The sequence below is a fragment of the Mesoplodon mirus genome (genome assembly GCF_964341445.2).
Source record: "Mesoplodon mirus genome assembly, chromosome: 2".
Taxonomy (NCBI): domain Eukaryota; kingdom Metazoa; phylum Chordata; class Mammalia; order Artiodactyla; family Ziphiidae; genus Mesoplodon; species Mesoplodon mirus.
In genome coordinates, this window is record NC_138977.1 from 154,334,153 (window position 1) to 154,361,655 (window position 27,503).

At 37.2% G+C, this 27,503-nt stretch overlaps 1 protein-coding gene across 3 annotated transcripts in view; it reads left to right on the forward strand.

The window, feature by feature from the left end:
* COL25A1 (collagen type XXV alpha 1 chain) overlaps nucleotides 1-27,503 on the forward strand; it is a gene marked incomplete at its 3' end in the record, with an annotated part of 474,748 nt that overhangs the window by 269,483 nt on the left and 177,762 nt on the right. For all 3 annotated transcript variants that reach the window (XM_082635417.1, XM_082635416.1, XM_082635415.1), the window contains exon 5: nucleotides 24,792-24,809. In XM_082635417.1, the coding sequence (XP_082491543.1) occupies nucleotides 24,792-24,809 (18 nt within the window). The remainder of the gene's footprint in view (nucleotides 1-24,791; nucleotides 24,810-27,503) is intronic.

Here is a 27,503-nt window from a genome sequence, read left to right on the forward strand (position 1 = left end):
CCATCTATTTGTATCATCTTTAATTTCTTTCATCAGTGTTTTATAATTTTCTGCATACAGGTCTTTTGTCTCCTTATGTAGGTTTATTCCTAGGTATTTTATTGTTTTTGTTGCAATGGTAAATTGGAGTGTTTTCTTCATTTCTCTTTCAGATTTTTCATCATTAGTGTATAGGCATGCTAGAGATTTCTGTGCATTAATTTTGTATCCTGCTACTTTACCAAATTCATTGATTAGCTCTAGTAGTTTTCTGGTAGCATCTTTAGGATTCTCTATGTATAGTATCATGTCATCTGAAAACAGTGACAGCTTTACTTCTTCTTTTCCAATTTGGATTCCTTTATTTCTTTTTCTTCTCTGATTGCTGTGGCTAAAACTTCCAAAACTATGTTGAATAATAGTGGTGAGAGTGGGCAACCTTGTCTTGTTCCTGATCTTAGTGGAAATGGCTTCAGTTTTTCACCATTGAGGGTGATGTTGGCTCTGTGTTTGTTATATATGGCCTTTATTATGTTGAGATATGTTCACTCTATGCCTACTTTCTGGAGGTTGTTTTTTTTTTTTTTCTGGAGGTTTTTTTCCAAAATCAGTGTTGAATTTTGTTGAAAGCTTTTTCTGCATCTATTGAGATGATCATATGGTTTTTATTCTTCAATTTGTTAATATGGTATATCACATTGATTTGCATATATTAAAGAATCCTTGCATTCCTGGGATAAACCCCACTTGATCATGGTGTATAATCCTTTTAATGTGCTGTTGGATTCTGTTTGCTAGTATTTTGTTGAGGAGTTTTCATCTCTGTTCATCAATGATATTGGCTTGTAGTTTTTTTTCTTTGTGACATATTTGTTTGGTTTTGGTATCAGGGTGTTGGTGGCCTCCTAGAATGAGTTTGGGTGTGTTCCGTCCTCTGCTATATTTTGGAAGAGTTTGAGAAGCATAGGTGTTAGCTCTTCTCTAAATGTTTGAGAGAATTCCCCTGTGAAACCATCTGGTCCTGGACTTCTGTTTGTTGGAAGATTTTTAATCACATTCTCAATTTCAGTGCTTTTGATTTGTCTGTTTATACTTTCTGTTTCTTCCTGGTTCAGTCTCAGAAGGTTGTGCTTTTCTAAGAGTTTGTCCATTTCTTCCAAGTTGTCCATTTTATTGGTATATAGTTGCTTGTAGTAATCTCTCATGATCCTTTGTATTTCTGCAGTGTCAGTTGTTACTTCTCCTTTTTCATTTCTAATTCTATTGATTTGAGTCCTCTCCCTTTTTTTCTTGATGAGTATGGCTAATGGCTTATCAATTTTGTTTATATTCTAGAAAAACCAGCTTTTACTTTTATTGATCTTTGCTATCATTTCCTTCATTTCTTTTGCATTTACTTCTGATCTGTTGTTTATGATTTCTTTCCTTTTGCTAACTTTGGGGGTTTTTTGTTCTTCTTTCTCTAATTGCTTCACGTGTAAGGTTAGGTGTTTATTTCAGATGCTTTTTGAGGTAGACTTGTATTGCTATAAACTTCCATCTTTGAACTGCTTTTGCAGCATCCCATAAGTTTTGGGTCTTAGTGTTTTCATTGTCATTTGTTTCTAGGTATTTTTAAACTTCCTGTTTAATTGCTTCAGCGATCTCTTGGTTTTTAAGTAGTGTATTGTATAGCCTCTATGTGTTTGTATTTTTTACAGATTTTTTCCTGCAATTGATACTTAGTCTCATAGCATTGTGGTCAGAAAAGATACTTGATTCAATTTCAATTTTCTTAAATTTACCAACGCTTGATTTGTGACCCAAGATATGATCTATCCTGGAGAATGTTCCATGAGCACTTGCTCAAGGGGTGATGTGTATATTTTCTTGCCATTCACTTTGACTTTGTTGTGAAATGTGCTCATTGGTGCAAAGACAGGATTAGGGCACTCATCACAACAAACAAACAAAGGAGAGATTGGTTTTCCTGGAGGGACATTGGCAGATCTGTTTTGTCACTGAGAGTTCGTTTTCTCATTGCCCTTCTGCAGTAATACTCTCAAGTAACATTAAAGGGGTGGGGGGGGGAGAAACACTTCATAATAAAAGTTAATTTAGACACCTTACATTTACATCTTCATTTGATATATTTTGGAAAACTTGGCAGTGTCATACTAGAATTATTTCCAGCTAGAGTGTTACTTTTGTCAGTTTTTGTATCTTGCATATTGAGATCATGTATAATTTAAAACTTGAAATACAACTTGAATTAGATCCCACGTATCGATTTACTCTTTAGGAAGCTGTTCAGCTTATTTCTTAGCCTTATCCATTTTGACAAAAAGATATTGCTACCACGGGATTCTTTGCTATAAACAGCCACAATGTAGCAATTGTATGATAATGTATGTAGTTTATTTTGATGTGAATATCTGGTGGTTTTTTCTATTTTCTTTCTCATAAAAGTTATATGTATTAAAACACTGCTCTAAAGAAATCCATGCAAGTGCTTTGAGTGCCTAGCTTGGATTTTACAAATGTATTTGCTTGAATGATTTGCCTGACTATTTTGTTACCTGATTCCAGATGGCATGAAATTGTACCTTTTATTTAGATATCTCAAAAACACATTCGTGTTTCAATACGAAGCAAATAGTATGATCAACATTTACAAAATAACTTCAGCGTTTTTAGTTGTAGCAAATTGTGCACTAATTTTGACCTTTTTTTAGAGTCAATGGGGGATGCCCTCTCTTTGTCCTTTCATCCCCAAAGGAGGTGCCATTCTACTATTCACAGGTAACAGAATCAAACAAGTCCCATAACCATATCCAGAACAGACTCAGGAGATCTGTTTTAACTGGCTTTTTTATTTGTATCAGTCTATCGAACCCTATAATTGTGCTTGACTGACAGAGATATGATGTTATTGTTGGTAGCATAGAACCCTCTGAGGTGTGAAATACAATGCCATGGTGCAGCCTGTTCTGTTCTGTCCACCTTCAACAATTGTCAGCTCGATTTGAAGCCCAGAATCTTGTTGACAGATGAATGAAGCAGACTTAGCCAAGTTAAGCTTACAATGCTATTTCTGCCAATGTGGTAGATGAATTAGGAAAAGAAATCTCTGTAGAGCTTTTAGATGAGAAACTCTGATATCTTTACTTTATATGGAAAAAAACCAATATGACTTTTAAGCCAATAGTAAATCTTTTCCAGATACTTTCATAACTACAATTTATAATAACTACCTGATATGTGTCACTTTACATACCAGTTCTCATTCTAGCCCTGTGAACTAGAGATATATTATACCCATTTACAGAGGAAGAAACAGAGGGTTAGGCAGATCAAGTAAATTAGCCCACCCAAGGATTCACATTTAGTAGGAGGCAGAATTGGAACTTGAACCCAGGTCTGTCTCTCTTCAAAACCCATTTTACCCCCATATTTCTACAAGTTGTTTTTTAGGCAGGTAAGCTTTAAGTGTTACCAACTTCTTTGCAATTATCTTCTTTGTTGTATCTTATCCTACCTATTATCTAAGGTTCATTTTAGGCTTTTCTTAGCTATCTGTGGATCTTACATCTTGTAAGTGATCTTTCATATTGCTCTTTACCCAAAACACACTTATAAATCATCTAATTTTCATCTAACAGAAGTAAATTGTGTGGAGATACGAGCTTTGGCTCTTGAGTTGAGAAAACTGAACATAAAATTGTAATGGAGTTTTTCAGCAAATGTTCCTTTAATTGCTTTTGCTATATTCTTGCTTAATTATAAAAATATTTTGATTTCTGTTCGGGCTCAGAGAGTGTGATTTTGGGCTTCCCTGGTGGCGCAGTGGTTGAGAGTCTGCCTGCCGATGCAGGGGACTCGGGTTCGTGCCCCAGTCCGGGAAGATCCCACGTGCTGTGGAGTGGCTGGGCCCATGAGCCATGACCGCTGAGCCTGCGCATCCGGAGCCTGTGCTCCGCAAAGGGAGAGGCCACAGCAGTGAGAGGCCCGCGTACAGGGAAAAAAAAAAGAGTGTGATTTTGAATGTGTGGTTACTGTTATTTTTTTCTGTAATAATAAGATATCATTTTTGATGGAGGGAGAAAACCACTCATCTTGCGGGAAACGGTATCATTATAAAATACCAAGATGGCTCGATAAATTCAGATGTAGTCACCATAACAAACCAGATAAACAAACAAAACAAACCTGGAGAATTAATTTGTGTCTAATGGCTGTTTGGGAACAGAGTTATAATAGAATGACCATAGGTTGTCACAGATGGGTAGTTCATTTTGGAACCCTGCATACAGCTTTGTGTCCTGGAACAAAAGGTAGAAAAAGGGACATAACTCTAATTCTTACATAGAATAGATTCCCCAGTGTCTTTTCATATCTTCTGTTTTGAGTGGTTCAGGCTGCCATGTTTGAACATTGCCCTTTCCAGTGGCAATTTGTTTCAGTGCTTCTTTTGATATTGTTTACATAGATTTAGTGCCAGATTAAACAGAATTTTGGAATTCTTGAAGGGGCAGAGATAATGGAAAAATACCCCCCAAACTGAGATAAGTAAAGGTGCTAAAGTAAAAAAAGAAAAAATGGAGGAGGAAAAGGAGGAGGAAAGAGACATACCAAAATATTGACAATGTATTTTTTGCAAGATTATTCTTTCCTGTGGTCTATTTCTGGATACCATCTGTTTTAGAATGACTGTAGCTGTTTTAACAGACAAACTCTGAGATGTTACTGGTTTACCACAGTAGACATTGATTTCTTATACATGATGAAGGGCAAGACTCTGGGGACTCTGCCATCTTCCATATGTGTGTTCTGAGGTTACCCTGGGCATAGGCATACAGCCACTGGATAAGATAAAGAAAGAGAATGGACAGTCAGGTGGGAGGATTTTTTTGGCCAACACTAGAAGTACAGGAGTTTATGGTTTATATCACTGCTGACCACATTTCTTTGGCAAGTGTCAAGTCACATTTTCACACATAACTGCAAAGGAGAGAATGAAATGTAGCTGTGGGCTTAGAAGAAAAAGTAAACAAAATTGGTGAACAGCCAATCTCTGCTACCCTGTTTGGATATAATTCATTAAGGAATTGAGAGAACCAGAAATCTCCAAGAAGATGTGTATAGGTATGTCACTTGGGGAGTAATGTGACCTCTGACTTTGTAAAATTTTAGGAAAGAAAAATTTCATCAAAACTGTTATCATTAGAAACTTTGAACAGAAAAAGAAAAGGGAAAAGAATTTTTTTTGAAAAAGAGCAACATAAAAGTTAGGGAGTGGTTTGTAAGAAGAATAAGGTATGAGTACCAGGCTAGGAGCCTCAGGCTTCCCAGGTTACTTCATAACTTCATTGATAATGAAGGCTTTTTGTCTTTAAGCACTTACAAAATCTTCAAGCACCAACAGACACTGTTATGGCTTTCTCTTTCTTCTTACTATTTCTCATGCCACTGAGTGATTTCAATACCTTGTATTGGATCCAGGGTGATCATCTCAATTGGAACAGTTCTGGTTATCTTGTTTCATATTCCCAATTGTCTCATGTGAAAGTTTAATTTTTAATAATGCTTCTGTGAAAAAATGACATATTTTTAGGGTCACTTTCATAAGGTTTGAAGAGGGAGCAACTGACATTCTTATAGTGGGAAACATGATTAAAACAAAAAAGTGAGAGTTTAGGGATGAATCCTCTCTCTTCCAAAGAGCTAAAAGAGTGTTTCATTTTACACTAAAAAATAAAAAAGCAAAACAGGTAGCACAAGGCAGTCAGAATTATTATAAATGAATCTCTCAGTTTTAAAGTCTTTGCTTTTGGTTGCTGATTGGACACCTGCATATTTTTCTAATATCCAGTCTGTGAACAAATGGAGTGTCATGTCCCTTCTTCCTGTTTGACTTTCTTGTGACGAAATACTTAGTTGTGTGGCTGCATTCCTAGAGTGGTCTGCTTATGCAGGCCTGTAATGCCTTATGAGACAAATTAGGGAAGTCATAATTATATGACTTCTGTGGATTTGTGAGGCAATAACTAGCCATAGTCAAGAAAGCCACACTAAAATAAAGTGCTATGAAAAAGCAGTTTGGACACATTTTTGAATGTAAATATTTTGAACAAAGTCAAATGAGTGACTTAAGGGTATATTATTGTTTCCTCATGAATGGCCAAGCATTTAGTAATCTTCGGCAGCATCTGATTGCAGAGAAGACCTCAATGTCCCCATCCTTCCAAACTAGTTTTGTAAAATGCTATGGTTTCCTCTTACTCAAAGAGTGGCTCATGCTTAATTTCTGCTCATTTGGACATGGTGATGTTGGCCTACATTTGGCCTAAATTAACTAAGTATGACTTGTTTGCTCTGAATTGAGTCCTGAACCATAATATAGAAAGAATTCACCCCTTTAGTTATTAAATGAACTTTAGTTCTTGCTTTGGTGGAATTAAAAAGACATCAAGCCTTGGAATCTAAAGTGTCTCGGGTTACCTAAATGTTCTTATGGAGTTTTTTTAAAAGTCATTATGAATGATATTTTTAATGCACTTTTTATCTTCACAGTCCCCATGCTTTCTTAAGATTTACTTAGGGTTAAATAAAATAAAACTTTTTCTTGTTTCCTTACTTGCTAATATTTTCAGTCTCAAAAATACACATATACATCTCTAGCTTGGATTTCTGCAGAATGTCTTATTAACAAGTATTTCTATATGCTCAAAGAAATGAATAAAGGATGGAATCATGGGATATAGAGGCAGGAGAGACTTCAAGTGTTATTAATAATTAGTTCATACAGTTATCTAAAATATAGTGCCCACTTATTCAATGATTCATTCATCAAACTCATATGGAATGCCTAATATGTGCCATGCCCTCTGCTATACATGATGGGGATACAATAGCAAATAAACATAGCCCCTGTCTTCAAAGACCTTAGAGTCTAGGAGGAGCAAAACAAAACAAAAACATAGCAATATTATGTGAGAAATATGCTCAGGATATGTCGAGGTATGACAGAAGAACCATAGCGGGGTAAATCACCCAAATTTTGGTGGGGAGGGGATCAGGTTGCCTCTGGATCTAAGTCACAGTGTTGTCAATATGAAAAGTCTAAGTTGTGCAGTGTTTTCATGGAGGCTAGCATGTTCAAAACCTTTGAGATACACGAAAGAATGGCATTTAGGAAAACTGCTTATTAAGGTTGAAATGTAAAGTTCAAGGAGGGGATGAGGAAGTAAATAGAAAGCAGGGATTGGGGTAGGATGAGGTGAAGGACCTTGCATGCCATGCTAAGTAATTATCCTAAAAGTATACAATCTGAAGGATTTAAGAAGTGGGGTAGCATGGTCAAACATTTTAGGAGGAAGACAAAGGGGAAGAGAGAGATGGTTAATATATTGTTGCAGTTACTTGGGTGAGAAATAAAATGACCTGGAGAGATATAGAGAATGGGATAGATTCAGGGTGTATTAATGAGGTAGAAATGGCAGAATGTGTGACTAGATGTAAGGATGAGGAGGATGGAGAAGTGGGGGTGATTATCAGGCCTTGCTCGGGGGAATAATAGTGCAGACCATGGGATAGAGACTAAAGAAGGAAGAGCAGATTTGGGGAGGAGATGATGCTGAGGTTTGATTGGAGCCCACATCCAGACTGAGGAAAAGGACAAAACAGACTGTCCAGGGACTGAGGTGATCAGGAGTCAGGAGGCCCAGGGGGAGGGAGCCTGGGCTGCAGACCAAACCAGAGAGACAAGGGGCTTGCTTTTACTAATCCCAGCCCCCCTGCACTCTCCCCTCCTCCTAGCTTTGAACCGGTTACATTTTACAGTGCTCTGTGGAAGGAGAGTAGAAATAGGAAAACTGAGGCATCTGTACAAAGTGTCTGAGTCACCACTTCCTCCCATTAATAAACAAATGAAATCCATATTTGTGTAGCTAACCCACAGAAAAGGAGGGAGAACGTTTGGCAGGCACAGTAGAAATCCAATCTGGAAACTACAAATTTAAAAACAATTATTTTAAATTTTATATCACAAACTTCCTTTTGGAGGCTTCTGTTAGCTACATCTATGTTAGGATATTCTTCTGAGAGTAGAAATATAAGGGCTCCAGAGCTTTGCTGCCCAGAGCCATGGAGTTTAGAGGACACATGAAAGCATACTTTCGTCCTGTACTGCAGACACCATCTTCTGTTCTGATATATCATTTCACTCAACAGGAGTAGACGCACATAGTTTGTCTCTTGATTTGCAGATTGGGGAACAATTTCAACTCGCTCCCTCCCAGGGCACATTATTAATAACCAACTGGCATACAGTTTCAGACTTTTTCTCAGGTGAGAGTGAAAATTGAAAGAGTGGATTAAAGGGTTCTCTGCAGGCACCCTGGATAATTTATCGCCCTTTTGCTGTAATGGCTGGATGGACATATCTTTCGCCATATGTAGCCTTCCATTTAGACTTCTAATCAGTGGTAAAGAATAAGAACTGGTTTTTAAAAACCATCCCTTGGAGTGGAACTAATCAGCTTGTGGTTTCCCTTCAGATAGTCTCACCATTATCCAATATACCCTCTATATCCTCACATAGGAAATGACCTAAACTTCCACTTCCAGTTGTGCGGATTATTTATCCTGTTGCCCCCCCTCCATCTCCATCCAACCCTCTACTTTGCATGTTAAAGTTAAGCCTCTAATCATTGAATCTTCATGTCTGGAAAGTTGATCTGGCATCGCCATTACATACAAACTTACTTTGTACTTTATACAGCATGACTTGAAAAGAAACTATTTTGAATTCTTGTATTCTTTACCAGTTTGAAAGTTGTGTGAAAGATGAGGATTTATTCCTTTGCCTGACTGGATCCCCTGGGCTTTATTTGTTAAGAATGTTATTTTCCCATAGGCATTAACTCCCCTATTTAGAGGGGAAAAAATCCTTATTTAGCTTCAGTTTGGTAATGTTAATAGAGTTTAGAAGGAGAGACTTTGAAGGGTGTAAACAAACTGAAGGTGATTTCAGATCGTTAGAACATTTTGAACAAAATGAAAAATTGCTTGACCTTGTACCAAATATTATAATTCATAAGAAACTCATACAGAAATTATATATTTCCTATAATATGAGGTTTCCTATGTGCATATATTTAATCAAAATCACAAAGCAAATGAATTTGGATTGGGAAGCCTCCTGCTATTCATCACTGTGAGGAGGAGAAGCTTTTATTTTGTCATTAAAAAGTATCATTAAAGGGTAGACAATTTCTTTCATTCCTATTCATTTCTGTAACTTCCAGTACTTTGTAAATACTCTAATAACTAGAGCACCTAGATCATTTTCTAGGCTTGTGTTCTGTTAAAAGTAAATTAAATAGGAAGCTTTCATTTTTGTAAATTATTATTGGAAATTGACCCGAATCATCTCTCTGTCGCAGTAGGAGCTCAATCTATTGCCCTAAAGTACAGTGATTACCAAGATGTGACCTACTTTAGTATTTTCAGTGATTTATAATATCCTTTTATATTGTCAGTAAATTAGACTCCATGGACAATGTAAGAATTTCTTTTGGGAAGAGTTTTGATAATAGTCAAAGGGGATGGTTTATATTAGAATGTTTCTTGTTTGGGGACTTGAAGTCAGCATCATTTCAGGTGTGAAATGTTTCCTTGCTGTATCCTGCTTTGCTCGTTGACAGTGGCTACAGCAGGTGGCTTACTATTAAAATCAGTATGATAAACCTCTAAGAAAATGACATCTCTTTTGTTACATATTTGTTCCCACGTTGTCTCACTCTGTGCTGGCTAGCCTTTTAAATACCTTTGCATACCAAGAATGGTATTTAAAAAGCATCCTAAATTACAGATCTTCAAACTTCTTACTTTTAAAACTATAACCAAAGCTAGTTGAATGTTTGGCTTTATCCACCAAGGGCATCATATGAAGCCCAGTAAATGAATGTGTGTACTTAGCTCCTTGTCTAACATCCAAATATATATGTAATGGGATACTAAAATAATAGTGAATTATTAAAGTTTTTATATTTGGCATTTATAGGCTTTTAATTTCTTTCTAACAAATTTAGAGATAGTTCGTCTGTAACAATTAACCAGGATATTGATTCTTCATTCAGAATGTTTTGTAGCTCAAATTTTTCTAAGTAAAAAAAAATATATTGGGCTTCCCTGGTGGCGCAGTGGTTGGGGGTCCGCCTGCCAATGCGGGGGGCGTGGGTTCGTGCCCCGGTCCAGGGGGATCCCACGTGCCACGGAGTGGTTGGGCCCGTGGGCCATGGCCTCTGGGCCTGCGTGTCCGGGGCCTGTGCTCCGCAACGGGAGAGGCCGCAACGGGAGAGGCCGCAGCGGTGAGAGGTCCGCATACCGAAAAAAAAAAAAAAAAAAAAAAAAAAAAAAAAAATATATATATATATATATATATATATATATTTTTTTTTTTTTAGAAGAAGGATCTTTACCTGAGATTTTTATCTTCAAATTATGGAAAGTTTCACAGTGCATAAAATATGAAAGTTATAGAATTTTATTGGGTGGGAACCTCAGAGATAGAGTCCAAATTTTCTCTTCACTTTTTAAATTAATTAACTAAAAGTGGATCCCAAACATGAATTTTAAGGAAGATGTTGTCACACTGACATAGCTGTTCTGCAGTGATGAAAATGGGCTTATGAATAATGGCATACAGTATGTTCTATCTAAATTAGTTCATTTCCAAGGGGATGTCTTTTAAAATGCTCCATGTTTTAAAAAGTTCAACTCATCAAAGTCATCATGTCACATCTGTTACAAAGATTTGTCTGTTGCTGATCTACAGCTAACTAATTTTCCAGAAATGACACTTCTCATAGTTTATTGTGTTCTTATCATCATGGCACAAACCAACATCAAATGTGTTTCTTGAGTGATGCTTAAGATGAAGTAGCCATGTGCATTCTGTTTTTGCACATGGAGGTTTCGGTTTCTTAAGAGAAATAAGAACTTTTAGGTAAAGATGTCTTTCAGGTTTCAATCAGCCATAAACTTTTAAATTTTTGTTTTTCAAATATTTGTGTGGTTAAGAAATAGAATAACACCATGAAGGAAATATATTTCCTACTTTTAAATAATAGTCTTCCAATGACTTGAATTAAACCTCAAAACTTTGTTAATCTTTAATTACTTGTGTTTTTACTTTAATTTAAATTAAAATAGGATTAAGAGAAAGTTTGAGAATCTACTTAGTATCAAGTTGAAGTATTTGAATTCTTGGCATTATTTATAAACTTTTTTTTTTTGCTTTTTTGGATTCAGATTTTATTTAGACAAGATTAATGTTTATGCAAGTGAAAGAATAAAAACTTATTATGGAATGACATGAGACGGAATGAGATGTATGTTTGTTGTAAAGGATATTGCTGCAAAAACAAATTCATTTTCTTCCCTACAGAAGTTAGAAGAAAACATGATTCTACCCCATTGTTAAATGGGTTTGATATTTCTCATTATTCTTTATTACTATGGGCTCTTCATGAAAGGGAGATGTTGAAAAGAATTTAGAACCCTGGGAAATGTCTACACCAGGAAATAGGTGAAAACTGTATTCTCTAGGATCACAAAGCAAAGAGGTTTCAAACTTATTGTTTCCTTCAAAAATTTGAAAATGAATCATGGTTTGGTTGAACTGCTTGAGCTCTCTCTTCTGATTGGGACTGCCTTTAGCTGTGCCTGCCTGCAGTCACAACATGACTGTACAAATAAGGGGGGCAGATTCCGTTGTGGTACAGATAGTGCATGTGGGAATAGACCCAGGAGCTAAAGGAACCCCAAACTGCATTACTCCAGCCCTCTAACATCAGAGAAAGATCCTCCCTTGGCTTAATGGCAGAACCAGGTCCCTTGACTTCCTTTGTGAATAAGGACAGTGCTACATTAACTCTCATATCCTAGTTCATACTTCATATACCTATACTGTGCATGTGCGTGTGCGTTTGTGTGAACTAAAACTTCTCCCTGAACTCTACTTTCAGTGAGAAAAAAATAAATGGCTAGGGTTTTCAGTTTGTCAAAAGCTTTGAAGAGAAGGTTTTAGGAGACTTTATTTCTGGAGGTTTGTACCGCCTCTCTACCCCTTTAGGAAGGACCTGGTGGGTTAGCCTAATTTACTTCATTCACACCAATTATTACTGCAAGCATCTACCTGGGCCTACTTCCTTTCATTTATACAATTTCAAGGATGGCCAGTCAGCATGATCCAGGCAGGACATAGAACCATTCATGCATGGGAACTCGTGCTTTATTCTCTCCCCAGTAGGCTCCTAGCATGCTGTGGCTACAGCCCAAGGAACACCATCTTCCACCCGTCAGCAGTTATTTAGAATCATTCAGAAAGAACCTGCTTGCTGATCCTCATCAATAGAGGTAATTTAGCCAGTGGCTCTAAAAATGCTGTTACATTCCCTGTCTCAACTGAGAACATTCATATTATAGAAGAGCTGAATGTATTCAGTATACTCTTGGTAACATTACAGTCTCTAATTTAGTCTCAGCATCACTAGCTGTATAACGTTATCTGTTAAATTAAGGTAGTTTATTTTTCAATACAATCATTTTTATCACAGTGAGAAGAGAGAGTTTTAACTAGTTTTCACAGTTTAAGCCTTTGTCAAAAGGTCTTCCAGTTGCTTGGGAAGATAAAGCCCAATAAAATGTGGGAATCTGAAAATGTATGAATTTCTCTGTGTCACTTGTGACTGCGAGTTCCCCCGTTGAAGGGTCCATGCCTTATTTTTCCTTGTTCCTCTATCACCACCACAGTGCCTGGCATTTAGTAGGTTGATTGAACAAAAATTCATATAAAGATAAATTTTTAAAAATCAAATATTTATTATATGCCTGCCACTGTCCAAGATGCAGTATAGCATAATAGTTGAAAAAGTATAGGCTCTGGAATCTGACAGACCTGAATTCATATCTCAGTATTTCCCCTTACTAGCTGTGTGATCTTGGGCAAGTCACTCACCCTCTCTGTCTCAGTTTCCACAACTGTATAATGGGGCTAATAATGGTACCTACTGATGTCTGCAAAACAAAAGGCACAGTGCCTGGCTTATTGTATCAGCACCGTAAGTGTTAGCTGTTCAAGGAGCATACCATTTAATAGGAGCGGTAAGATACCAATAGTCATAATTTAAGGCAGAATATAATGTCATAAAAGAATGAAGAAAATGATCTGTGGCTATTCAGAAGAAATAAAGTTCCTATCTGCTGTGGGAAAGCAGGCAGATCTTTGAAAGAGATGAAAGCCCTAAAGCCTGGATGGGATTTTGACAAGTGGAATGGGCTGGAGGGCACGCAGGCTGGGTGGATAGTAGGAACAAGGTGTTTGAGGGGTCAGGAGCCTGGAGCAATTGGGGGCCATGGGTCTCTCCAGAGGCTGAGCTGAGAGCTTTGACTGCCAGGTCTAACTAAGCCTTGATTTGGTCAGAATGAGATGTCATTACCTTTGATGGAGCAGAAGTGAAGTTTTGAAACTGGGTCAGTTCCTGCTGGGACTGCCTGAGTCCTCCAAGTGCCATATTTCTTCCTCTGACATTTCAGCAGCCCTTTGTTTACATAGCTACTGTAACCCTTAAAGTTTTGTGACTTGCTTGGTAAAGTTTCTTTGGCCTTGTTACAGAAAATGTAGGAATGGGTGATTCATGGAAATTCTATGGTAGCTCATCATGAACAATGTCTAGAAACAAGAATTATAGGGAAATTCAGTCTTTTAAGCAACATATTTTGCATAATTTCTCTATACTTCCAAAGATTTTTGAGTCCTTATCGAATAAATATAGATAATATTATCTTTATTATTGTTAGAGTATATGTTATTGAAATTGTATTCCTGCAATTAAGCCTAAAGAGATAGGAACATAGCTAAAATAAATTAAAAGTATGGCTTAAAAATTGTTAAAACATCACTGGTTAAGAACTATAATAAAAGATCACACCAGACATTCTACTAATTGAACTTATTAAAGATAACCTACTGGGTATATCACAAACATAATATGGAAAGAATAAAAAATTCATCTGACAAAAAAAAATGGAAAACACTGTTCCACAGACCTCCTATATCCCCACTTCCCTCCTTAACAGATTAGGTGTCTCATTCCATCATTATACTCATGCTCTTGTATGTATACACCTGTAACTCCTCTCCCTCTGTCCTGGCCTGGGGAGACCTCAAACCTACTTAAATCCAACTCACCCTCTGCTCTGCACCTGCATCCACATAGCTGAATACAGATGGAGAAAAACAACTCTGCTAACTGGTCTCATTTTCAGCTCACAACCACTAATCTCAAAAGGATGCGTGGTGCTGTCCATGTTTGTAATCCAGTCCCTCTGTAACTTTCTTAGCTATTTCAAACATTTTTCTTGCTCCTGAATCCTCCAGCATCTCCTTCCCATTTAACTTTGTTGAAAGTATTGTTTGTTATTTCTCTGAGAAAATAGAAACCATCAGAATATAATTCTATACACTCCCACCACCAAATCTGATAATTTACTTAGATCTGTACCCGCCTTTACTCCTGCCACAAGGGACGAACTGTCCCTGACCATTAATCTCTACCACTCTGCTGAAACGTTCTTGTTAGGGTCACTGATTACATTCACCATGACAAATTCAGGGATCAGGGTTCCTTTTAAATTTTACTGGACCATATTCAGCACAACCGATTGCCCTCTGCTTGTCGAAACCCTTTTCTTGCCTATCTCCTTGCTGGGTATCACTCTTTCAAGGTACTCCTACATCGCTCCTTCTCAGCCTTGCGAGTTCTTTTACTTCTTCATGGTCTCTAAATGTTGTGCTGGAAGGTTTGGTCCTTGAACCTTTTTTCCTCCTTATTTACATTCACTTGTTGCTAGGTGATCACATAAAATAGCATGGTTTTAAATATTATCTATATGTCAAAGGCTCCCAGATTTATGTCTCCAAGCTGGACTTCTCCTATGAACTCTAGACTTGTATATCCAAGTATCTACTCAACATGCCCACATGGCTCTTTCACAGACCTCCCAAACATGTCCAAAACCAAATTCTCCAAAGCCGCTCCTCTTAGCCTTCAGCACAGCAGTAAATGACCTTTCCTTCCTTTAGTTGCTCCAGTCAAATCTTGGAGTCACTCCTGACTCCTTTTTTCTCACACCCGGTGTTCAATCTATCTGCAAATCTGGTTTAGAATCTGGTTAGATTAGAAATCTGGTTAGAAATCTGGTTAGATATCTGGTTAGAAATCTGGTTAGATAGTGGTAGGATCTAACCATTTTGTCCTCTGCCACTACTATACTGGCCCATCCCATCATTTACATTTTACTTTGATTATTACAAAGCCTCTTAACTTCCCTCCATACTTACAGTCTTGCCTTCTTACACTCTTTTTCCCACAGTGAACACTATTCTTTTCAAATGTAGTTCAGATTATGTCACTTCTCTGTACAAAAGCTCCTCTCGAAGGCTTTCTATCTCCCCCCAATTAAAAGCCAAGTTCTCATCATGACTTACAAAGTTCCACATGACCTGGATCTTCCACCTCTATGACTTCACACCTTGCCCCATTCCCATCGCTCCCTCCACTCCAGACCCACTGTCAGTGACTGGAAGACTCTATCTCCTTATAGGGCATTCCTCTTGCTATTCCTTTTCCCTCTTTTCCTCTGTTCCTTCCATGACCACCCTATAAAATGGTACCCTCCTACTCTACTCTCCTTATCTTCATATATTTTTCTTCTTAGCCATTATGGCCACCTGCAGCATTATTTATAAACATTCTCTTACAGTCTGTCTCCCCCCACAAGCAGGTGGGACTTTGTTGGCAGGCACTCTCTTTTGTTTATTACATTTACCATATTCCTAGTACTTGAAGAATGGCTGGCACACTGGAGTGGCTTAACAAATATTGATTGAATGAATAAATAAATAATCAACCTTACTTTTCCCACCTCCATCCCACACTCAGAAGACTTCTACTTCAGAGTGTCTTGAGATTTAGGGCTAGGAATACTTCCATTTTCTGCCCCGTACATCCAAATGTATTTGCATCTGTCTTCACTTTCTTTCTCCTCTTCTTAGACAAAAGGATACCCTTTCTCCTCACCCTGATTCTCTCACACCACTTCTTTTTGTGTTCTCTTGTATATTGATTTTGCTCTACAAGCCATTTCTTTCCTCTCAGCTAATAGTTTTCCGTCAGTTTGCAAACATTTTCAAATCCTTCCCACCTACTGTGAAAACAAATAAACAAAAAACTTTTCTCCAACTCTATATCCCTTTTAGCTACTATCCTGTTTCTGTTCTTCCCTTTATACACAGATACTCAAAAGAACTGTCTACTGAGATTGGCAAAGAGCTAGTACGCATGCTTTCCACTTTTTGCCTTCTGTAGACATTGCTGATTAATCCCAGTGCCATTTCCCAAACTCTATAACCCAACCTCAGAATCTTCTTTTAACACATTATTCCAGGTGGCCATTCGCAACCAGAGTTGGCACTTGGTATGACACCTGCTTGCCACCTCTGGAGCTTATTCTTGTCTTAATTTTCTCACCTCCCTGCTCAAACAATTATAATAAATATTCTGACTTCCTAATGGTTAAATGCAATGGACTCTTTCCAATCCTCATTTTAATTTATCTTTTTGAAATTCTCTCCAGTATTGGCTTTATAAACTCGTGCTTATTGTTATTGTTTTTAATTCTTTTCCTCCTAGTGTCCTTTGGAGATGCTCTTTGTCTCTTTCCCCTAAAATGTTTATCTTTGTCTACCCAGGGATTCTTGACTTGGGATGAATGATTTGCTAGAGAATCCATGGATGGACTTAAGGGGTTTGTTGTGTGTATGCAAAATTAAGTTTTTCTTGTATGGGTATTTCTAGCTAGAGCAGCTATAGCTCTTATCCAATTCAAAAGAGGATTAAGGATGACTGCTACCTGTTCCTCTGGGTAATCTTGCCCAAGCTCATGGCTTCAGCCACCAGCATCATACAAGTGAGAGCACGAAAGGGTTCAAGTCAGACAAACCCATGTCCATATTCCAGTTTCCCCTTTTTGAAGCTGTGTGACTGGGAATATTACCCAACCTCTCTGAAACTTGGTTTGTTCAACTATAAAATGATGGAAATAAGCCCTAATTTGTAGAGTTATTGTAACCAAGATGTCATTTGTAAAGCCCCTGGTGTCTTGTGGTAGTCAGTAAGTGACAGCTGTTATGAGGCAGTCCTAAACATCTTGGTCTCTAAAGCACACAAGCTTCTCAGCTTGCAGAGCCTCTCTGCCCCAATTTTGTGGTAGGTTTCCATTTTTAGGGTTCTGTTTCACTGGAGCAATAAGCATTATGCAACTCACACGTTATCAATTGACTCTGCTTTTATTAACGCATTTATTAACACAAACATCTAAGACAGCTGCAGAGAGCACTAAATCCATTGTTTCTGCACAAAATTTAGAAAATTGGAATTGGGTACTTATATAAATTTTAATCAGACTGAGAGATGTTTATAAATTGGCTTCCAGTATTTATCTGGTGCAATCAAAATAACACACTTTCAAAGATGTTAATAAACATGACAGAAACCAAATTATTCATTATATACAATTTAAGAAAAATTGGTTGGGCAGTAAAAATGGTTTTTGCATTCTTTAAAAGATGTGTGTTTTCAAAACAGTGGAAGCTGAGCAGGTGTCTCTACTCATGTGTATTCCATGTATTTATTGTATCCTATTAAACATATGTTTGTAAACTTATTTATTTGCACCTTCCTGATTCCACGCCACTTGGTGAAAAGGCTTGGAGATGTAGTATGTTTTAGAAGTTTGATACACATTTATATCCAAAAGTGTAAGTCCTTTAAATCAGGGTCCCCTGGATCGGTACCAGTCCATGGCCTGTTAGGAACCAGGCCGCACAGCAGGAGGTGTGCGGCGGGAGAGCGAGCGAAGCTTCATCTGTATTTACAGTCGCTCCCCATCGCTCGCATTACTGCCTGAGCTCCGCCTCCTGTCAGATCAGTGGTGGTATTAGATTCTCTTAGGAGTGCGAACCCTACTAATTAACTGTGCATGAGAGGGATCTAGGTTGCACACTCCTTATGAGAATCTAATGCCTGATGATCTGGGGTGGAGCTGAGGCAGTGATGCTAGTGCTGGGGAGCGGCTGCAAATACAGATTATCATTAGCAGAGAGGTTTGACTGCACAGAGACCATAATATATCAATAGCTTGCAGATTCATATCAAAACACTGTCAGTGAGTGGCAAGTGAAAACAGGCTCAGGGCTCCCACTGATTCTGCATTATGGTGAGTTGTATAATTACTTCATTATATATTACAATGTAATAATAATAGAAATAAAGTGCACAATAAATGTAATGCACTTGAGTCATCCCAAAACCATCCCCCCACCCCAGTCTGTGGAAAAATTGTCTTCCACGAAACCAGTCCCTGGTGCCAAAAAGGTTAGGGACCACTGCTTTAAATGGCTTTATAAAATAATACAGCTAAATCGAAAAACCCAAATATTTTGGCCTGCAAAATTGCAAAGATTCCCAGCAAACTCAACTGAGCAGGGATCCCCAGTGTACGTGGAACCATAACCTCCTATAGGTGGTGCTTGACTCTAAAACTCTCCTGCCCCTGTCTCTACCCCAACCCTACTCCTAGAAATGATGTGGGGCATACACAGAAGGTGAATTTAAAAACCTTACTTATTGAATTTTAAAGAATAGTTTTAAGAATTTTTCAGATTCTTCCAAGTAACTAAAAACACCCTGAATTGGGAGAAAGTTGGAATATGGAATTCAAAATCACTGACCTAGATCTTTGAGTGAATGAATCTAGTATGGAAAAAATTTGACTTAAGGTTCTGTTTAAAAGTTTTCTGCAGTGAATTAGGTATCTTGCTAATAAATATTTTTATAATCAAGACATGAGTGTAGCAAAATTTTGTGAAGTCTAGAAAACTCTAAAGATAGAAATAATTACTCATAATTCCACCACCCAGAGATAACCACTATTTTCATATATTTTTTCTCTCTTCCTCCCTCTCTCCCTTTCTGTCTCCTTTCTCCCTTCCTTCCTTCCTTCTCTCTCTTCCTTTCTTTCTTCTTTCTTTCTCTTTCTCTCTTCATATAGATAGATTTACAAATATATGTCTGAATAAATACATATGTATACACATGTAGAATTATATCCTAGAAAATATATAGAATCTGTATTTTATATACTACAATATCAATAAATAAAATATATGAAGTTTATAATTGGCATAACACTGCATTATCCATGTTGTATCATAAGGAAATAATCCTAATAGTCAAATATTTATATAGAAATATGTAAACACTGTTTATAATACCAAAAATCAACCTCAGTGGAATATTAGGCATCCAGTACAATTTAATATTGTAAATTAATGCATAAATGAAGTCTTTATCTTTCTTATGCTCTGTATGTGAAATTTTTAATGACAAAAAATGCACATGAGGGGCCTCCCTGGTGGCGCAGTGGTTGAGAGTCCGCCTGCCGATGCAGGGGATACGGGTTCGTGCCCCGGTCTGGGAGGATCCCATATGCCGCGGAGCGGCTGGGCCCGTGAGCCATGGCCGCTGGGCCTGCGCATCCGGAGCCTGTGCTCCGCAACGGGAGAGGCCACAACAGTGAGAGGCCCGCATACCGAAAAAAAAAAAAAAAATGCACATGATAAAATTCTTTACTTTTCTTATGTTCCCATTATGAACATTTAATCATAAGAAAGCTAAAAATATTATGGTTTTAGAAAATATAATAATGTTTTAAAGTTATTTTGGGAAGGACTTAATTTGCTTTAAAATGAGTAAATCTTTAAATAAGTCATGTTATTTATTTACAAAAGGCAAATATCATGGAAGAAATCTTCCAAGTTTTGAATGAATTTTTGTTTTCTTTACATTGAACCCAACAAAACCATCTCCATGTTTGCTCTTGCTCTCTTTCTCTTTCAAATTAAAAAACAGACAACCACCAGGCTTGCGACTATAGCTATTTATTTTCCTCTTGAGTAGAATATGACTTTTCTTTCCCAGAATTAAAACCACCAAGGATTAAGTATTTCTCAAAAGAAAACCTTTAATTGATATAGTCTAATTCATATTATGTGACCGTGGCTAAGGTAAGAGTTATTAATATCTATCCTGTAGGGTAACACAACAGGCAATATAAATTATGAATAATGTTTGTCTCAGTCAAACACGTAGGAGTCTTTAGAAGAATGAGCAGCTTATAGACGTTGAGAGATTATGCAGTCTTTGCAAAGCCTTTTTTTTTTTTTTTTTTTTTTTTTTGCGGTACGCGGGCCTCTCACTGTTGTGGCCTCTCCCGTTGCGGAGCACAGGCTCCGGACGCGCAGGCTCAGTGGCCGTGGCTCACGGGCCCAGCCGCTCTGCGGCATGTAGGATCATCCCGGAACAGGGCACGAACTCATGTCCCCTGCATCGGCAGGAGGACTCTCAGTCACTACGCCACCAGGGAAGCCCCTGCAAAGCCATTTTTTAATTAACGCACATAATCTGTATTGCTTTATTTCTTCAATTGCTTTCCTCCGTAGTTTAGCATTTGCATATTAATTTGCTTTTAAAATTAATAGCCACTTTTTATCTAAATTTGAATTAGTTGAATGAATTGTTGGTGTTGGTTTTATAGCCTACTTTAAATTGCCATGCTATAATTGTGGAGCATTTTATAATTTAAAAAGTAATTTGATATAATATTCTCACGTTAGTTAGATGTGGAGGTTTAATCAAACTAGGGAGTGATTTTTCTTCAAGATAGCACTCTCATGCTTTTTGTTCTGAGGCACATATGTAGGTATCTAAATCCTCCTCTGATGCCTCTTGCAGGCTTCTGCCTTAGTTCCATCTCTATTATCTGAAGAAGATTCTACTGAGGGAGGAGACTTCCTCTTTGACATAGAAGTGTTTATTCTGCAGTGAGCAGAAGCCAAGAGATTAAGAAACTACATTTTGAAAATACAACCCTGTAATGTAAGGAAAGTCAACTTTCTAATGGTTCTCTAAAAATATTGTAAATCATTTTTGGATCAGTCAAAATATTCTCACCTTTCAGCAATTCAGTGATTGTTTCTGAAGCACCTTATAACTTAGGCACTGGGGTATTGGGAATTAAATGTGAAGGGAGGATGAGCAGGGTTCCTGCTTCCTGGCTGCAAGTGTAGAGTACATCTGTTCTATTTACTGGCACAGACTTTAGGTCAAACCGCGACTCTTGAAAGGTTAAGTGATCCCATTGAGATGGTTCCACGATAGGATTCCTGTTGGTCCTCAGAACCTCTGCCACCAGAATAATCCTGTTGCCACTCAAAGTTCCTGTGATGTCATTCTAAAGCTTTACCTGGGTGCTTACTTCAGGTGCTATTTTCTTCTGAAAAGAAAAATAAGCTTGACATCTGAATATGTGAATTTGAGAATTTTCAAGAGATAATAAAGTTATGGTAATCATAGTCAAATGATCCTTTTAGACAGGAAGGGTTCCAAAATGCAAAATCATAGAAATTATTATTTTGAAGTATTTTTTCTTTCGATTCAAGACAATGAAATAAATCTGAATCTGAGGGTACTAAAAGTGGTAGTGAAGGTTGAGTTTCTTAATGGTGAGTTTCTAAGTTATTGAAGTGATTTCTTTCTAATTACCTTGAAGCAGAGTTAGCACCTTTTAGAGTTGCATGAGCAATACTAATCAAGTTTTTGTAAGTGAAGGCAATCTTATTTAAAATGTATCACAGTAAAGTAAGTGTATCACAGCCCTCAGTCACCAGGGAGTTTCTGAGATGCTCTTCTTGAGCTCTTGTCTACTCTTCCTCTCTGCTCTGCTCTCCTGCGGGGGAAGCTAACACTTCTACACCCACTGAAACCACTCCTCCATCACTTCGCTCATTTAGCCAGATGGCTCTACTACCATGACTACAGGACTCCAGCTGCTAGACTGTTTTCTTACAGGTATTCTGGGTGTCTCCTAGTGAATAGTTTGTTATATCACATGCAGTGAGAAGACTTGGTGTAGGCAGTCCTGGAATCTTGTGTATAATTTGTAAGTCTTACATTGTGTAATCCACATTTTAGGGAGTGTTGCCAGATTTTCCATGTTGTATACATCATTTTTCTGGAAAGCCTCTCTACTAACCCACTTCCATCTCTCTTTTTCATGTTCCCCACCCTACACATACACACATACATACACACACACACCAAACACACCTGAAATTCATATCACATGTTAAGGTAATCTGAGTTCCCTGATGCTACACACTTTCCAATGCCTATGTAAAAGTGAACTTTTTAATCTCACTGTCATTTACTATTTGTTCTCACTATCATTAACATAAAATTCATAATACAATGTATATTTGTATATAATAACATACAAATTTATACACACGTGCTAAAATCATTTGTTCAACGTAATGGCAGAAATGCCACTTTTTGAAGGCAGACAGGAAAAGCCTATAATTTGTAAAACAACCATAGGAATAAAAAAATCTCAGCAATGATGCTAAAATATATTCCTTTGAAGAAATTCTTTCTGATTTTAGAGAATCCTATGTTTTAATTTTTACAAAAAAAACCCCAAAACAAAAAAAAAACCTAAGACAGGTAATGTATTCTGAGGTTCTTAAAAAGATGCATGTTCACATTTCTGAGTTTGCATTAGTTTAAAAGTTCGGAAAGATCAGAAGCTTAAAGTATCCAGAGAGAGAGTGAGAATGTAAGTGCAAGTGAGAACATACTATAATTTCATCCATTACGTGGACCTGGGAAGATCCATATTTACATGGAGATGAACAGCCCTGCACTTGTAGGTTCTCCATGTTTAGAGCTGATGTTAGGGCTGTCTGTTGCCCTCAAGAAGCTTTTTTTTTTTATTAATTAATTTTATTTATTTATTTTTGGCTGCATCGGGTCTTCGTTGCTGCACATGGGCTTTCTCTAGTTGCGGTGAGAGGGAGCTACTCTTTGTTGCGTTGCGCGGGCTTCTCAATGCTGTAGCTTCTCTTGTTGTGGAGCACGGACTCTAGGTGCACAGGCTCAGTAGTTGTGGCTCATGGGCTCTAGAGCACAGTCTCAGTAGTTGTGGTGCACGGGCTTAGTTGCTCTGCAGCATGTGGGATCTTCCCGGACCAGGGCTTGAAACCCGTGTCACCTTCATTGACAGGTGGATTCTTAACCACTGCACCACCAGGGAAGCCCCCTCAAGAAGCTTTGCTAGCCTGGTTTCTGTACAGGTGTCAGTTGAGAGGCTGGGTGCCTGCTGGTCCTAGGTCTGCATCTGGAAGCAGAGATTCTCACTGTTGTAGCCCGGGAGTGGTTGGAAAGTTTAGTGCCCACTCACGCAAAGAGTGCCCTGGGACTACTGTTGATCTGAGCAAGTCTGCATATAACTGTGAGTTTAAACTTCCAGAGTGAAAGGCAAAATGGCCTGGTATGAGCTTTGGAATCAGTTTTGGGTTTAAATTCTGGCTTTTCCAACTATAGGCTGTGTGATTTTTAGCTTATTTCTATGAGCTTCAGTTTCTTCGTTTATAAAACGCGAGGTAGTTATAAGGAATAACTGGAGTAACATATCCAGAGTTGCCTGGAACTCAGTAAGGAGTGAATGAATGGTATTTTCTTTCTCCCTCTCCATCACTAAAGACTCAGGAGTGGGGTGAGTAACATCCACAGTAACTTGGTGTAGCTCCTCTTCCTGGTTTGATTAGATAAAATCTAGCCAACCACATTTTCAGACAAAGTTCTTGGAAATCATCTGTTTTATCCCCAGTCAGTTAGAAGGCAAGTACCTAGAGAAATTCCAAGCCTGGAGGGGGACTGAGAGAGAAAGAGAGTCTTCTCTGGGAGTTGGATTAGGTCCATGCTATTTTGTGTAATACCCAGTGGCTGATAGAATGAGATAATACATCATTTATTTTTTTTTAATTCCCTAACTCGGTGTGAACTTTTTCTTTCATCTCATCTTACACAAAACCCAACTGGAGATTTTAAGAAGGTGATATGTAATCAATACTTTTATTCACAGGTGATTTTCCTTTAGTGAAAAGCATTTGCAGTTATGCTGCTTGGAAATTTTTATCACCTTAAGCAACAAAAAAGTAACATTCAAAGTAAATCCGATTGACCAGAGGTTACATAATCTATTGATTGTATGAGGAGTTATGATGCACTTTAGTTGAGCCAAAGATCTCTCATATCTGTTTAAAAATGCCATTAGGCTAGATTATGCAGAGCAAAAGATAGATGGTTATTTTTTTTAAATTGATGTAAAATATTATTGAAACAATGAGAAATTTAAAGTGTCAGTGAATTCTAAAACTAAAATATCTGCCTCTTTTTTCTTCACTTTGTGCCATCTCTGAATATGCAGCTCATAAAAATAGTCTGTGCTAGAAGACCTTCTTCCCTTTATGTAACCCAGTCATTATTATAATGTGAGATGTTATTTCACATTTTGCCTTCTCTTTCTCCATTTTAATTCTAGAGCATACTAAAATTCTTGAGTCATTTTGGAATTACACAAAATGACCATAATATCAAGATTTTAGATAAATAGCATAGAGTGAAAATATTAAGATATAACATAATTTTTTAAAAAACACAAGTGAGATTTGTCAGTAGTTAGGTATTATCTTCAGAAATATTTTGAAAAGATATTCAGAACTAGTTTAACTTTTAGTACTGAAACTATTCACTTAAGAAACAATTTTGTAATTCTTTTTCTTTTTTTCTTCTTTTCAATTTCAGGGTCAGCCTGGTCCTGAGGTAAGTGAACTATTTTTCTTCCAACAAATCAATTTCAATTAGGATTTTCCCAGTGTGGAAGTTTTTCTGCAATTCTCTTCAAAGGATATAAAAAAGTTATGAACCAGTAATCATGACACCACACAGTAGACCAAATATTTCCCAGGAGTAAAGCTTCAGGGCCTCTTAAGGGTTGTATGAGCCACATCAGCTGTTGGACCAGATGGCAAGTTTAACAATGTACTATCATATAAAGAAAAACTCTTAACTGATCTGAGACAGTGCCACAGGACTTTCATGTAAGATAAAATGATTTAATAGTAGATGTCAGGTATGAACTTGTTTGCGTGAAGTACTGATTAATCAGTACTATAATGTTGTAAATACACACAGACTGATTATTTAGATTGTGATCCTACCAGCTACTTTTGATTCATTATAGACAGATATTGAATTCATTCTACATTTCAATATAAACTAACTGCTGAAGATATGGTTTATAATTAAATGTGAATGTAGTCAACAGACAGGCTTTCGGCCCTAAATCATAATGAAGAAAATGAGGAAATATTAGGGAGGGGAGGAATTGTAGTCAGTAGGAATCTAGAGAGAAGTAAATGCCATTATTAATGTTTTACCTTTAACACTATAATACTTGTAAATAACATAGTTATTTATTGAGTTCCCTTTACGTCTCTTTCCCCTCGATATACTGAATGTTATTTCTGTCCTAGATTGTTTTGTAAATAAATGATTTTCATGATATCTTTGTTAATCAATATCATAAATTGTCTATCGTGTGTTAATTCTCATACTAGACCATGATAATATTATTTATAGTTTTTATGAGCTCCGAATTTAAGGATGTCCGACGAAATAAACAAAAATGCCTTCAGGAGAACAGTCCTTTTCACACTACTCATGAGAAATATCTTGAAAAGTAATTAATTTATATTCACATCAGAGAATACTCTATTTATAATTTTTACTCTTATATTCTAAGTTATCTCAAGCTAATTATTGGAGGGAAAAAAACCCACAAAAGAAAGTTGTAGTTTATTCCCTAAATTTGAAACTGCTACATTATAATGAGATGAAGACAAAGTAAAAGGTGCTTTGCATGCTTTATTTTATTTAATGCTACAATAGCCCTGAAAGTATTATTATCCTAGATCTAGATCTAAGAGATATGTATTTTTAATCCCTTCTTATTCTGTATATATACATATCTCTATATATCTGTGTGTGTGAACCTATAAGAATATATATATATATATATATATATATATATATATAATATATACTCATATATAAAACATATGAGGAACCTAGGAGAGACAGTGTAGAGCTTGTCTCAGAATCTCCCCACTGAGGATAGGGAAATTGATGCACTTATGCACTGATTTCCCATCCTTCATTGGTAAGAGTCGTGCCTGGGTGTTAACTCCCTGGCACTTCTGGCCTGCCCCAGAAGATACAGCACACTCCAGCTACTCGAGGAATGCAGGAAGCAGTAGGAACATATGGGACCTTTATTCTAGCACCGTCTTGGAGGGAGGCAGTGGTGTGTGTTGGCACCTACATCTGCTACAACATCCAAGTGCAAGAGTCCTATAGACAAAACAGAGTGGAAAACTCAGATACGGATATAAAGACTTGGAAAACTGGACAAAAAACAGCATTAAAAGCATATTAATTAATGAGACTTTAAAGAGGTTAACTGTGAAAGGAAGAACATGGTCATAATAAATCTTGACTACACAGCCACAGTGAATGAGCAGAAGAAAGATGATAAACCAGCACAGAAAGCCAAGAATGGTCAGAACCAGGAACACCTATGGATGGATCACTGTAGCTAAGATTTGAAAGTATATCATGGCACTTCAGAATACCTTCATAGCAAGTCTTATATTTACTATGGCTCTTCAGAAAAATAGTCTACCTAACTGCCTATACTTGAAATTTTTGGAAACTTTGAAGGAGGATAGGACTGGCAGTTTCAAAAGGTGATCTGCTCTGGTTTTCCTTCATTTTGGCTACAATTTTGCTTTTAGTGGACACTCAAGTCACATGATCATTTCTTCCAAAATGCCTTCCTTGTGTCACAGCAAAAGGAAAGCAATGGATTCAGGAAGGATAGGTATGAGGGGAAATGAGAAGACAAGAGATATCCTCACACTGTCTTTCTATGCCATGAAAAATAGGCAAAAAGTTTTGTTGCTATGTCCCCAAGGAAAAGTCTGACCTACCTCTTATCCCTACATCATTATAGTATTTTTCAGAAGAAACTTCCAATTTTAGATTTTAAATTAGAGAATTCTTAATGAAGTTTTCACTTAGCACTAGATGATTGTTAACTTTGTTCTGCTTGTTATTCGTATGCAAATGTTTATGTCAATGAGTATTTTCTTGCATAGGTTGAACATTACCACGTCATCTTATTCACATTGTTATATGATGCAAAACTCTTCCTTAGACAGTGAAACTCAATTCTGCTTCTTCGATATCACACATTATTTAGTAAGGACTTCCAGATTAACAGGGTTTTATTTTGCAGAACAGTGGGAAAAAGGGCAAATGTCTTATAATCAAGGAGTTCTGATCATCTTCCTAAAATTGAAGACAGCTTGGCTGGACTTAGCTTAAATTGCTAAAAAATTGCAAAGACTAGAAAGCTAAATAGCAGTGAACACTGTTACAGTGACAGTATGAAAT